Genomic DNA, 13,645 nt, shown 5'->3' on the forward strand with positions numbered 1-13,645 from the left:
GATGTATTTACAAACAAAGCACAGACGCCAATTTATTGACGCATGCGTTTTGCACCAGCGCGCGCACTCTGTTATCATCTGATAACTCCATTCACTTCCCGAAGCCTCTCGTCTAAACATATGTTTCGAAAAAATCATAAGTTTTTGACGATGTAAAAGAAAATGGGGAACCAGTTTAAAAACGTGGCAATTATTGCCTGCCTCAAAACTTTTCTTTTTGTTTTTAACATATTTTTTTGGGTAAGTTTCCGTTATTATATGCACCTCGTACTTATTAGATATATCACAATCGAACGAGATTATTAATTAAAAATAAATACGTGATTTTACGTAAAAAATCTTAGTCAAAACAGAACAATAACATTTAAATTTGATACATTTATTTTTTTAAAAATATATCAACTTAGTAACGCCTTTTAAAACAGATTTATTTAGGATCGTATTGTTAATTAATACTTTCACAATATATTACATCATCAATGCTTTTGTTTTGTTTTCTAAAACCACCTGTTTCTTGTTTTGTATTATTAGTCTAATACGGTGCACTTATACTTTCACAGCTGACGGGGCTTCTCATCCTCGTTGTGGGACTATGGGCGGAGTTCGACCTGTACAAGTACATGGAACTGTCTTCTGACTTTTCCGGAACAGCTCCTCATGTTATTATTGGTATCGCAGGTCTGATCGTACTCATCAGCTCAGTCGCCTTCTCGTGTATCATCAAAGGCCAACCAGTACTACTTTATGTCGTAAGTATAATCATAAACTTATTTTAAAATAAGAAAATGAATATTAACATATTACAAGTATCTATATTTAGTTTTTCATAAACTCTAAAATAATACATATCGATCGTTTAGTGGCATTTGTTATTTTCATGTATTGTATTCGTACAATTTATGATTTGGTATTTATGAGACTAAGTTATGAGCTCGTTTGAAATAATTATGTCAAATTTCTATCCAATAAAAAAGTTCCATTTTTTATTTCGGAAAGACAATCTGTTGCTTCCTTCACTGAGAGAATATGCCAAAACACTAAATTGAGTTACAGTTTGAAGGTTACATAGATGAGCCAATGTAACTACAGGCTCAAAGAACAAGTGAATAATCGCCATCTGTTGGCCCATTAGTCTGCCTGCTTATACAAAAAACAAATCTTTTATAATACGAAAAATATATGATTTCCTTTTTTTATATCACATGCACACTTTTATCTTACTGCTAATTATACTTTATACGTAATGATTATAACTTAATTCGCTGGCATGGGCACCTCGAACATGACATTCACTTACGTACGTACTTTCTATTAAATAAGTAGATACTAATCAAAGACAATGATATTCAAAAAAAAAAAACTTTACAACTTTATAATCATTTCATATATTCCTAGCACACTTATCATTCATTTAGGAATAAGGGTAGTTCATTTATGTAATTATGTTTACGTAAATTAATAGCTATACAACGAATCCAGAATTACTCTAAGATCAATTAGAGAGGAAAAACAAAACGTTGCACAACATAAAGTTGAACTATAAAGATCATTGAAAGCAAAAAAAAGCAAGCAAATTGAACTTAATCATTATTCGAGTAAAAACGATACTGTATAATCTATCCAACAGTACGGGGGATTCTTGGTGTGTATCTTCATGATGGACGCGGGGGTCGGAGCATCAGTGGTCTGCTACCGAGACTCCTTTGCTAAAGGCTTACACGATGGACTCTCGCACACAATTTCTACTTACGACCCCAACAAGGCCAACTTCGATTTCGCACAAACTAAGGCAAGTATGAATAATAATTCTTTGATAATAAGCAGTATATTTTATTACAATATTTTATATTCTTACGAATTGCAGCGCGCTTACAATTGCTATAAAAAGGTCAGTTCATGTTAGCACCGTTAGAGTTTTGAACACTCGAATGATTGGATATAAATTGCTACGATTAAAAAATTACCAATGAACAATAAATAAAAATCAATTTTCGATACTTGAAAAACCTGATCAGATTTCTAGACAAACTATAAAAATATTGCTTATTGTAGTGTGATATAATAAAGCAAAACTTCTCATTTCAAATTCGTATGTATGTATTAATTCGCTACTCTTTACCCTCTTTAGACATATGTAACTAACGCTTACTGAGCTTCTAAGAAATTCCCATAGACAATAAAAGTAAAGTAACAGCCCGTAAATTTCCCACTGCTGGGCTAAGGCCTCCTCTCCATTAATGGAACATATGTATTCCACCACGCTGTTTCAATGCCGGTTGGTAGAATAGAGATGTGGCAGAATTTCTATGAAATGCAGGTTTCCTCACGATGTTTTCCTTCATCGCCGAGCACGAGATGAATTATAAACACAAATTAAGCATATATGTATATATAGTGATGCTTGCCTGGGTTTGAACCCGAAATCATCGGTTAAGATGCACGCGTTCTAACCACTGGGCCATCTCGGCTCTCATTAGACAATAATCATGTTAATTAATTAAGTAGACATATTATTAACAACAACAAGTGAAAATAATCAATATTGTGTAACAGTTACACTGCTGCGGTGTCTCTAACTATACGGACTGGATGCGGCTCTCTCCTCAACGAGTGATCCCCATCTCATGCTGCCTTGACACAAACCGTTGCGTTACTGCAAATTACAACGATGTTTACCAAAGGGTATAATAAAAATTACGTTATCTTAAACGGTATAACTTTATGTCGGTGGTAGCCCGTGGTGGTAGGCTTTCCTCTTCATATATTCTACCACCAAATAACATTACTTAACATTGGTCCGTAGTTATAGTGAAATACAGCAATATTTCACTATAACTACGGACCAAGATACATAACATCTTAGCTCCCAAGTTTGGTCGCGTATTGGCAATGTAAGGAATGTATAATATTTCTTGCAGCATTAATGTCTATGATCGGTAGTGACCGCTTATGTAGCCCACTTGCCCATCCTATAAAATAAAATAAATTAAAAATATTCTTTAATAAAATATACGACTAGAAATCGACCACCGACTTATGGTGCTTTTCAAAACGCGAAACTTTAATATTGCTAATTTCTAAACTTCAGGCTCAAAATTTAAAATTATGAATAGAAAAAAAAATTGAATCCATTAGTTCGGCACTGATCTCAAAGTCTAAAAATTAATATCAAAAATATATTAAAGTATATTAATATATTTTTGATATTAATTTGTATTATTTGTAGTATATTATTCATATTAATTCCTAATGTTTAATATATTGTTTTTCAGGGATGCTACGAAGTTATTACGGAATATCTAACGAACAACATGAATATCCTTATTGGAGTTGCAATTGGAACTGCTACGCTACCACTCGTAGGGGCCCTGTTATCTTGTTCCCTCGCCAGATACATTGAGAAATCGAAGTATGACGCCATCAATTGACCCACCTACATAACCGACATATCGAGAAGATACAAATTACTGACCCGGATCTGTACTTTTGACTGAATAGTTATTTGATATTCGTCTATTATATTCTAGATATTAGATATTTTATGGTTAAATTATAACTAATATGGTTAATAAACAAATCTCAATGTTATATTAGTAAATGTTACTAAGATCCTAAATTTTAACCTTCTCTCAAAACAAAATGTATTAACTTGTACTCAATTTTCTTCTTATAAAAATTATATCTGTTTAATAAAATAAAAAACATTATGAATTTATAAATTGTTTTTATTCAAAACAGTCTTCATCAAAATGTACTGCCAACATTTATTTATTATTAATAATAATTATTCTTTATATATCGAGAAAATGTCTACAAAGTCTATTTGTGTAATGTCATTCAGTCACTGTCAGAACTCTGACTTTTTTCCTCCTTTTGTTCTACAGGAACTTCCTGTTTGTAATGTCTGTACTCTGGTTTCAACTCCCACATATTTTTATGTGGGTTCTTCAAATTATAATTACATACTTCCTTCAGAATCTCTTTTAAATATACAATTGGTTGTCTCGTAATCTGAAATTTAAAAAGAAAATTAATATTATTTTGTATTTAATAATGATTGCAACTTCTCAGCTGTCCTAAACCCTTTTTTTTATCATTATTCCCTTAATTTTCTTATTAATTTTTTTGGATAATTTTTTCATGAAGATAGATATAATTTCATAACATGTAGTTATTTTGTTCATATTGTATATATTCATGTTGATGACTAAAGAAAAACTCTACTATTTTATACATTGCACTGACGACTTATGTTCATTGAATAGGGTAGTAGTTTGCTTTTAAAGTTTAAATTTCCTTTGAATATTTCCTACATTTATCATCGTCCTTTGGGTATTGACAAACATTTACTGGATGTGTAATTTTATTTTTATATAAATATATATGTAAATATTACCTTTTGAAGATCCTTAATGTTATAATACTGATGTTTTTCAAATGCCGCAAAGAGAACATTGAGGACTGCCTCTTTGTCATCACGAGCCTTTTTACCCTCCGCTTTCTTTTTCTCTTGGTATTCAATCTATAAAGAAAATAAAAACATACTATTCATCATCTGTCTTAGTCATTTTGCCTTAACAATATTTAGTTATTTAAAAATAGAACATAATTGCTTCATATTGTGACACTACCATAAATACTATTCATAAAATAAAAACACTGAAATTGTTAAAGTAAGTAAAAGTAAAGTAGTTTTTAAAATTGTTATATGAAGAAATAGTTTATATTAGTAATACAATAATAAATATAAATATAAATATGAGACAACATCACTTACATTACTCTGATGCCAATGTAAGTAGCTGAAGCACTTGTGTTATGGAAATCAGAAGTAACAATGGTACCACAATAATAGATACTTACATTATGTTTGTGATCTGATATAGGTTTGAAGTTCTGTACTATTCTTTCTAATTGTTGCACTTGCCTTTGTGGCATAGAAGCTTTCCTTATAGATTCAGATTTTAATTTGTAGTAAATAGAGTCAGCATATGGCCTACATTCTAATTTCTGTACTATTCTACCTTCCATATAAAGTTTCTCAGACTCAGGTACAACGGCATCAGTATTAGCTGCTAAAATACAAAATATATTAAAATAATATTAAATGTAAAATATCAAATATTCTTAGATTAGATTCATAAAAAACTTAAGAATTGTATGCCAAACAGTAACATATAGTTTCATTATTAAATTAAAATTGATAATATACTAACGGACTGCATGAGAGAACACCCCTAAGGATTGTCTTGTCACATTGGACACGTCAAGACGATGTTCCTTTGGTATCGTTTGTTCTCCAGGATCTTTTAGACATAACACTCCCTCTGATAAAGACAACTGCACTTGTGCTTTCTGTCCAGGAATACGTGATATCTTTAATTTCCCCACTTCTATATCACCCGGCGCCTTATCCCATTTGTTAGCTATATATTTTGGTACTTTAACAAGCCAGACACCTCGACCTGTATTTGATAAGTCTAACTCGCGATCGAGGTGAGGAACACTATTTGGATTACTCATTAGGAATACGTACTCTTAGCCGTTTGATATTAATTTCCTAAATTCGACTTTATTTAACAATACCAAACAAAACAAAGCTTAAACTTAAATATTCTCTTTGCTGAGCTACTTAACTTTGTCAAATCAAATGAAATGTAATGGTTATAAACTCATAACTTATGACATACGTCACATTGTAAAATTGACATTGGTAATTGTTCACTGGTCGTTACCTCTCGAAGGTGATAACAATAAAAAAATATTTAGACTTTTCCAGTTACATTGATATTTAAATACTTTTCTATTGATAAAAAATTAGCAAAGTAATTCAGTCGTAAACTAACATAAAGTAACCATAATGCTACAAGTACCATTACCATTTTTTAAAATAGTTATTTAAAACAAGCTTGTTCTCCATAGTTACCCAAACTATATATTTTTATTGTATCAAGGTTTAAAAGACTATGTTTAAGGTAAAATTAATTTAATGTTAATTTATTTATGTGACCGATATAAATAAGTAATTGTTTTAGCTGTTTGTTTGATAGGTAGTGGCTGCGTAATCCCAAAATATGATGCCGTAAACCATTATTCTGAGAAAATAATTTGTTTGTAGTAAGAGTCGGTTTTAAGACAGGGCAATATGGTTATAATCTTAGAAAAGGGGTACACACTCCTATTTTAGTTTCATAGCATGCAGATATGATGAGATATGCGTAATGCGAAATCACAAAATATTTATAGTTTAAGAGTCATCATCTATAAATTGACTTGTGTATTTTCTCTAAGTATATGACCATTTTACTATTTTCCAAAACTTTAGTGCAGTGTACGCATTATAGGAATGTCATAGATAAAAATGTACAATTACCGTTGTCAAAGTTGTTGTCAGTGTCAAAAATATGTTTCGACCACTTACTCGATGTCTATTGTCTTGCAAATTCAGTACATTTTTGTTGATAATGACGAGTGGCTAGAAAATAAGCTTCGAGCCTATAATTAAGCTTCTGATTAATGATTTTTTGTAACATGTAATTTCCTTTATTTGTTTAAATAAATTCTAATAACTGCATTGTTTAAGCTGTGAATAGTAATGTAAAGACATGTTTGGCTATAGCAAAGAAGCTGTTCGAGTGAAAGTCAAGGTTTGCTTTGTGTAGTTAGAAAATAAAATTATATTATTATCATATATTAAACAATATCCTTCAATATTTTATATCTATTCAAGTTTACGAAGTTTTAAAATTTGAACATTTAAAAAATCTATATTGGGATTTCCAACGTAGAATTACTCTACATAAAATTTATTGAACTAAATTTTAAATTACAGAAATGCGAAGGGAAACTCCAACCAGAATTGAGGAAATTCTCAGTGGATCCACAAATAACTTCTTTGGAAGTTTTACAGAGCATTTTAGTGAAAGCATTTGATGTTAAGTCTGACTTTACCCTCTCCTATAGAACAGTAGATGACTATGGACAAGAAGTATATTTACCATTACTTTCTGATTGGGATCTGGATGCTGCTTTTCTCAAGTAAGTTTACTTTGAGCTAATACAAATAAATACAGTATGTTAGTTTACTGAAACATTAAAATCTAGGGATGTTATCCTTCTAATTTATTACGTGTATTTTTCTTTATTACATTAAAAATATGATATTTTATAGTTTGCCTTGCAGTTTCAATTCCTAGGCAAATGATAAACAGTTCTAATAACTTGAATGTTTGAATATGTATATAACAAAATAATATACACAATAAAATAATTATAACATACATAAATGAAAGTAAATAAATAAAGGATTAAAAACAAGTTTTATTAACAATATTCTTTAATTAAAACTATTATTCTGTTATAAATTATAATTAACTAAAAATATTACAAGAACCGTCAATTTTATAAATAAAAAATTAACTGCTATATTTTGAAGCAAAAACAAAACACAAGAAAGATAAAATGCTTGAAATATCCCTCACTTAATTAAAAAATGTGCATTTAAACAATGTCTAATGCCATCTAGGCATTATCGGCCAGATATTCTTTGGGGAATAGAGGAAATTGATTGCTTTTTCCTAACCAACTTAATATAAAATTATTTTTGTCAATTTGCTAATAAATTATTAAAAATAATATTTATATTTTATATTATATTAATATGTGAAATTTTTTATTCAAATAACAAAATAATCTGACTATAATATGTGAAATGGTAAAATGTAAATATTATGTGTAATGGTAAAATATAATCCTATAAAATTATTTTACTTTGATTCTATTAGAGTGCCTACCATTATTACTTTTACTTTCTAAAAAATTAACCAATAAACACAATGGTATTTAACATTTTAATTATTCTTAGGGCTCATAATATAGCTTTAACTCAAAGATCAGAACCATGCGTACAGTTGAAAGTGGATATGAAACCCTTTGCGGAAGCATCAGAAGACTGGGAACCGCCTACTATATCATCTGCGCCTGTAACCCAGAACTGCAAAGAACAACCTACAGTATACCAAGCAGCTCAAGTCGAAAAACAGGAATCCCAAACTGGTTTTCAAGGCTTAATTATGAACCAGGTAAAAAACAGTAATATATAAAAATAAGTTTTTCTTCCATACATTTCTAGTTGTTATGTTGTCATTTTATACAATTTAAATATTTGATCTTAAAATTTTTATTATTCTTTGATTAGTTATTTATTCTATGAAGTCTTTGTTATTATGATATTTATGTTAATTCACAGGTTGAGAAGACCTTTAACATGGTTTCAAGAGCTCTCAATTTATATGATGACCCCAACACTCCGCCTCGTCCGCCCCTCAGTGATAATGAGTTCAGAGCTTTCTTAGATGCAGTCGGACAAATTAATAATACAACTAAGCTAAGAGAAGTTATATACTGTGGAGGAATAGAACCCAGTTTAAGGTTAACTTCAAACCTGAGTATTGACGAAGTTAATAATATACTCTGTAATTACAATAGTACTTTTCTATAACTGTCAATTCTATCAAAAATAATATATAATTTTTTTTAAAACAGTTAACAAGGAAATCTTATAATAAATGTTGTGTTCCAATAACAAAAATATATTTAATTAAAGCTTTACCTTACTTTATAGGAAAGTTGTATGGAAGCATATTTTGAATGTTTATCCGGATGGAATGACTGGTAAAGAAAGGATGGACTACATTAAAAGAAAAGCTAATGAGTATTATGCTCTAAGGACTCAGTGGAAAGATTGTATTCAAAAGGGAAAGGTAATAATAATATATTTATTATATTTGTGTGTTTTAAATACATAGACAATCTCAAATCCTGATGTTAAGTGTTGCCCTATGCTAATATGTATAGTAAACAGTATAAAAGATACCGCTCATAAAATGTGATGATAAATTTAATGGTATTTTTTTAAATATGTATATCTATAAGATGTTAATGTTTTTAGGTAGATGCAGATTTAGCATATGTTACAAGCATGGTACGGAAAGATGTACTACGGACTGACAGACATCATAATTTCTATGCAGGAAGCGATGACAACCAAAACATCGCCTCACTTTTCAATATTCTGACAACGTAATTAAGTTTTATCCTTAAACTTCTATTTTTATATTTATTTAAATACAACTTCGTACGTTCGCTTCGTTGATACCTATTTATGACAAATAATTATTGTGATCCATGTGATGGTAGCTCTTGTATATCGTGTCTGAAGCTATGTGTGGTGTAATCAATTTTGTACTCTAGAGATGATTATATAGAATGCATTTTATTCAAACAAAGACACATTAAATTTGACATCCACACAACCAAAGTCACAAATATGGGTATAAATGTAATGAAATATTTGTAATACTTTATAATCATTAATGAATACAAATCTTGTTCGCAGGTATGCCATTTACCATCCAACGGTCAGCTATTGTCAAGGTATGTCAGACTTAGCATCTCCGCTTCTGGTAACGATGGGCGACGAAGCTCACGCCTATATCTGTCTTTGTGCACTTATGACTAGACTGTATCCAAACTTCCTACTGGATGGCGAAGCCATGACTCTTAAATTCACTCATTTGACGGAATCTCTTCAAGTATATGATCCAGATTTTTACAATTATCTAAAATCACAACAAGCGGACGACCTTCTTTTCTGCTATAGATGGCTGCTATTGGAAATGAAACGCGAATTTGCTTTTGATGACGCTCTCCGAATGTTAGAGGTGCTGTGGGCATCTTTACCGCAAAAAGCACCAGCTGTAGAATTACCGTTGAAAGAAAGAGACTTCGACTCAACCGTTGAAATAAATATAGATCCGCCTCCTCTAAGCCCCTTAGTAAAGGCGCCACGAGAGAACGCTTACACCAAAGTATGCGCCATTAGGCGTCAAAGCTCTAGTTTTAGTCTGGCAAATGTCAAAGCGCCTAAACTGGCCACAACGAAGCAGACAAACCACAGCCTAGATGAAAATGCAGCGCGAAAGATTTTAAACAATTCGTCTCTTAAACACGCGAAGGAATATCAAAGCTTAGACGATGCCGTACTACAGTCACAAAAAATATCGAAAGATAGTAGTAATGATAAGATTGATGACAGAGATTCAGATGAGCAAAAAGTCGGAAAAGATATCAACAAAATCCCCAAGAAACGAGAGATGAAAAGCGTTCCTGAGCATGTAAAAGATTTAGAAGCACAAGATTCATCGACAATTGCTTGGGCAAGCACGGGAAACTTATCAAATGGAACATCACATACGGAACTGAAGGAAAAACCTTTAGGAAGTCAAATAAGACTGTTGAGGGATAAGATATCTGTACATAATAACAGGTTCTTTTCTTCCCTGGACACGCTTGACGATTCTAATTCAGATAATACAAATAAACCAAAAGTTAAAATGATAAAAAACTTGAATGAATTTCTCAATTTTGCCACTGGGAGTAGACCAGTTAAACAAGAAAAGCTTCAAAGAACTCATTCTGCAATTGAACGAACGCGTACAAAAGAAAATCCGAAAATAACATTAACAAAAACGTCCTATGAAGAAAACGATGCGACGTCACAAAGCTTAAGAACTCAGATTAACAAAATAAGCAAAATGAGTTTCGATACAAATGATGGCAGCAGTCCCGACGACTCACAAGAATACTATCCCATGACGACTTCGATGACGAGAGAACTAAGACTGGAACTCGAACATCTGGATCGCCAAGTATTCGGCCCTTCCTACGTGAACCGTTGCAGTATGATATGCGACTCACCTTCAGATTCCACGAGTGCTGAGGAAAAACCGGCCGAACTTGCAACCGAAACCAAGGTTAACTGTGTCGTAACTGATGCGCTTGAAGTTCAGACAGAAGTAGCAGAATCGATCGACTTTATGAAAAAGTCGCCATTGCTGGATACTATTAGATCAAATGCGAGGAGTGCCGAAGATATATATTTGTGGGAAAATCCTTTACACAGGAATACTCCAACGACTCGGACCACAGCGAGCTGTCCTCAAACTCCCGACGAGCAAGCCGAACTCGATTTTGACGGCGACACGGGAGAAATATTCGAAGAACATTCCGGTAAAAAATCAATAACACCTATAAGACTATTAAGGAAAAATCATTCATTAGAACCCCAAGACCTGGGTAAACAGAATTCCAACGCGCATTCCAGCGAATCTGATTCGTCTGAAAAAGATCCTCCTGAATCAGTAAATGCAATCACAATTAAAAATAACCAACAAGAAGGAGTGAATTTAAAATCACATAAATTTTTCTCGAATATGTCACATGAATTGGAGAATGCAAAGAAGAATTGCGAGTCTCTGCTCAATGTAAAGCAATCGAATCTGCAAAGCGTGGCGTCTACGATAAACAACTTTCAGAAGAAATATGAAGTATTTAAACCGCCTACAAACAAAATTACTGGCGTACCTTCTACGGGCACAGATAATACAGTTAAAAATAGTATTAGCAGTCTTCCATCACCATCAATTTTTGGAGGTGGAAATCCGTTCTTAATGTATTTATGTCTAACGGTATTGTTACAACACAGAGATTATATTATGAGGAATCGCATGGACTATAACGAGCTAGCCATGCATTTCGATAAAATGGTACGTAAACACAATGTGAACAGGGTATTAAATCAAGCGCGGCAAATGTACGCTCTTTATCTGAAACAACAAGCACACAAGACTGGTGATGTTACTATTTAAAATTTTCCCTAGTGTTAAAAAAGGATCTCCAATTAATTCATATTATTGCTCATAAATAAAAATAATTAGCTTATTGTAAGTTAAAAGGAAATAATTATAATGCATTTAATGAAGCGTAACCAAATATACATGCAACAAGTGTGTGTAATGACCCTTATGATAAGAAAAGAGGCCTTAATTTAAGTATTTAATTTGAAGATATTAAAAAGTGAGAAATTTCAAATATAGGTATTCTAGTAATGCATTTAATTGACTGCGAATTTATAAGGTTTGATGCCGAGGATACTCTGATAAATCCAATGGATTAGTTATTCAATACGCTATAAGGGAAACAACACATTGCGCAATGCGATTTTAAACTTAGAGTGTATCTTTATTTCAAGAAACACTTTCGATCAAATTACTTTTAATCGGTTTTCCAATAGCTTATTTATTTATCCTGGCATAAGCGCATTTATCTGAGCATACGGATGCAACAACTTTGTTCTTTATATGCTGATTTAAAGTTTAATTGCCTCAAATAAAGCTTTTTTTTACTCATTTTAATGCTAGAAAGTCTTGCTGTGACCTGAACAGCGTTGTCAGATTTTTTTTATTTTTGACACCCAAGCGAGAAGAACATTTTTTAACTTCCTTGAAATAAAAATTCAAGCAATTATTATAGCCAATAATTCATAATAGATGAATATATTCAATATTTTAAATGGTTAAAAACTTAACTTTTTTGACAAAAGCCTTATAAATAAGTAATGTCTGTAACAATTAAGTCGCACCAAAAGTTGGTATTTCATCTTTACTTGAATGTTCATTCTTAAAATATATAGGTCACTATTATTTTGTAAACTACGAAATTGATGGAATCCCTAAGTTTAATCCTTTTATTTTATTTTTAGTGTTCTCTGAATTTATAAAGTAAATATGAAATGAGGGATATTCTTGAATGTACTTTTTATTGTTTTTCCATTCCAATTCTAGCATAACTGGGCAGCATTTGTCAGTTTTCTCAATGTATATCTGGTAACGCTGTAAGTAAAATGAAACGTCGGTTACATTTCGTTTTAGGAAAGATTAAGACCAACCAGTTCTATAATGCATACTTTTGCACGCCTTTGCTTTAAACGAGTAATATGAAGTAAAGATTTTGTTTTTAATAATCAATCGCGCAAATGTTTTCCCTTTATTGCTATTCCAAAGATTGATCTTTTAACTTTTGTGATATTTTTTATTTTTGTTTAAATATTTTTTTTTGTCAATTGTATATAATTTTAAATGCATTTCATGTCCGATGCGATTGTTTTAAATGTACGTTAATGCACAATGCTCCAAATTTAAATAGAAATAAAAAGTTACTCTGTAAATTGTATATTTAGTATTAAATAACTTTGATTATATATCTGAATTAACCATTCCATTAATTCTTATTCAAATTAAAATAATAAGATAACAATATGGATGCCTTTATTATATTAATATAAAAAACATTCGACATTAATTGCTGTGCTTAAATTAATAAGTATTACGAAAGCTTATTTTGAAAAACTGTAAATAAATGATTTAAAGCTAAATATTAGTTTTTATTTTTAAAAATAATCCCTGCTTAAATATTTGTATTCCAGTTTTGAATAAGCTAGTATAACTCCACGCACATGGTTCATTACATCTTAGCTCCCAAGGTTGATAGCTCTTTGGCTATTAAAAAAAATGGATAATATTTCTCAGAGCAGAAAGGTCTAAGGGTGGCATTAGATATTTTGCCAATTTGGGCCGTTGTTTGTTGTTGTTGTTTATGAACGTTCGCCAAACTCTAATTTAAAAAAAAAAACAAACGATTATAAAGTAAATACTATATTTTGTTGCATTTTTAATGGTGTTGTCCCATCTTTACAATATTTGTTTTTCCACCCTGAACTCGTACCTTCCATTGATTTTGGTGACTT

At 31.3% G+C, this 13,645-nt stretch overlaps 3 protein-coding genes across 5 annotated transcripts; 2 read left to right on the forward strand and 1 right to left on the reverse strand.

The window, feature by feature from the left end:
• Positions 1 to 11: 11 nt before the first annotated feature.
• Positions 12 to 3,677, forward strand: LOC124531313 (tetraspanin-7-like). The gene is made up of 5 exons (XM_047105830.1): positions 12 to 240; positions 561 to 749; positions 1,628 to 1,789; positions 2,554 to 2,682; positions 3,273 to 3,677. The coding sequence occupies exons 1-5, from the start codon at positions 163 to 165 to the stop codon at positions 3,426 to 3,428; spliced, it is 714 nt and encodes a 237-aa protein (XP_046961786.1). The 5' UTR covers positions 12 to 162; the 3' UTR covers positions 3,429 to 3,677.
• A 27-nt stretch (positions 3,678 to 3,704) lies between these two features.
• On the reverse strand, positions 3,705 to 5,697 carry LOC124531312 (general transcription factor IIF subunit 2). Of its 2 annotated transcripts, none has more exons than XM_047105828.1 (4): positions 5,217 to 5,697; positions 4,864 to 5,072; positions 4,397 to 4,522; positions 3,705 to 4,011 (listed from the first exon to the last, which is right to left on the reverse strand). In XM_047105828.1, the coding sequence occupies exons 1-4, from the start codon at positions 5,521 to 5,523 to the stop codon at positions 3,838 to 3,840; spliced, it is 816 nt and encodes a 271-aa protein (XP_046961784.1). In that variant the 5' UTR covers positions 5,524 to 5,697; the 3' UTR covers positions 3,705 to 3,837. The 2 variants fall into 2 exon arrangements, with proteins under 2 accessions (XP_046961784.1, XP_046961783.1); XM_047105827.1 differs by having other exon boundaries at positions 4,864 to 5,075; positions 5,217 to 5,695.
• Positions 5,698 to 6,404: 707 nt separating this feature from the next.
• LOC124531455 (TBC1 domain family member 25) lies at positions 6,405 to 12,912 on the forward strand. Of its 2 annotated transcripts, none has more exons than XM_047106042.1 (7): positions 6,405 to 6,647; positions 6,833 to 7,038; positions 7,865 to 8,081; positions 8,249 to 8,430; positions 8,624 to 8,762; positions 8,951 to 9,081; positions 9,398 to 12,912. In XM_047106042.1, the coding sequence occupies exons 1-7, from the start codon at positions 6,606 to 6,608 to the stop codon at positions 11,706 to 11,708; spliced, it is 3,228 nt and encodes a 1,075-aa protein (XP_046961998.1). In that variant the 5' UTR covers positions 6,405 to 6,605; the 3' UTR covers positions 11,709 to 12,912. The 2 variants fall into 2 exon arrangements, with proteins under 2 accessions (XP_046961998.1, XP_046961999.1); XM_047106043.1 differs by having other exon boundaries at positions 6,411 to 6,533.
• Positions 12,913 to 13,645: the final 733 nt, after the last annotated feature.

Source organism: Vanessa cardui, chromosome 7 (genome assembly GCF_905220365.1).
Source record: "Vanessa cardui chromosome 7, ilVanCard2.1, whole genome shotgun sequence".
NCBI classification, from domain to species: domain Eukaryota; kingdom Metazoa; phylum Arthropoda; class Insecta; order Lepidoptera; family Nymphalidae; genus Vanessa; species Vanessa cardui.

Excerpts from the sequence above, each read along its gene's own strand:
- LOC124531313 (XM_047105830.1), top strand. The coding sequence starts at position 163 with ATGGGGAACCAGTTTAAAAACGTGGCAATTATTGCCTGCCTCAAAACT. Across the intron at positions 750-1,627 it reads AACCAGTACTACTTTATGTC|TACGGGGGATTCTTGGTGTG; the intron begins GTAAGTATAATC and ends TCTATCCAACAG. Across the intron at positions 2,683-3,272 it reads ACAACGATGTTTACCAAAGG|GGATGCTACGAAGTTATTAC; the intron begins GTATAATAAAAA and ends ATTGTTTTTCAG.
- LOC124531312 (XM_047105827.1), bottom strand. The coding sequence starts at position 5,523 with ATGAGTAATCCAAATAGTGTTCCTCACCTCGATCGCGAGTTAGACTTA. Across the intron at positions 4,523-4,863 it reads TATCAGATCACAAACATAAT|ATTGAATACCAAGAGAAAAA; the intron begins GTAAGTATCTAT and ends TTTTCTTTATAG. Across the intron at positions 4,012-4,396 it reads ACATTAAGGATCTTCAAAAG|ATTACGAGACAACCAATTGT; the intron begins GTAATATTTACA and ends TTTAAATTTCAG.
- LOC124531455 (XM_047106042.1), top strand. The coding sequence starts at position 6,606 with ATGTTTGGCTATAGCAAAGAAGCTGTTCGAGTGAAAGTCAAG. Across the intron at positions 8,082-8,248 it reads AAGGCTTAATTATGAACCAG|GTTGAGAAGACCTTTAACAT; the intron begins GTAAAAAACAGT and ends GTTAATTCACAG. Across the intron at positions 9,082-9,397 it reads CTTTTCAATATTCTGACAAC|GTATGCCATTTACCATCCAA; the intron begins GTAATTAAGTTT and ends TCTTGTTCGCAG.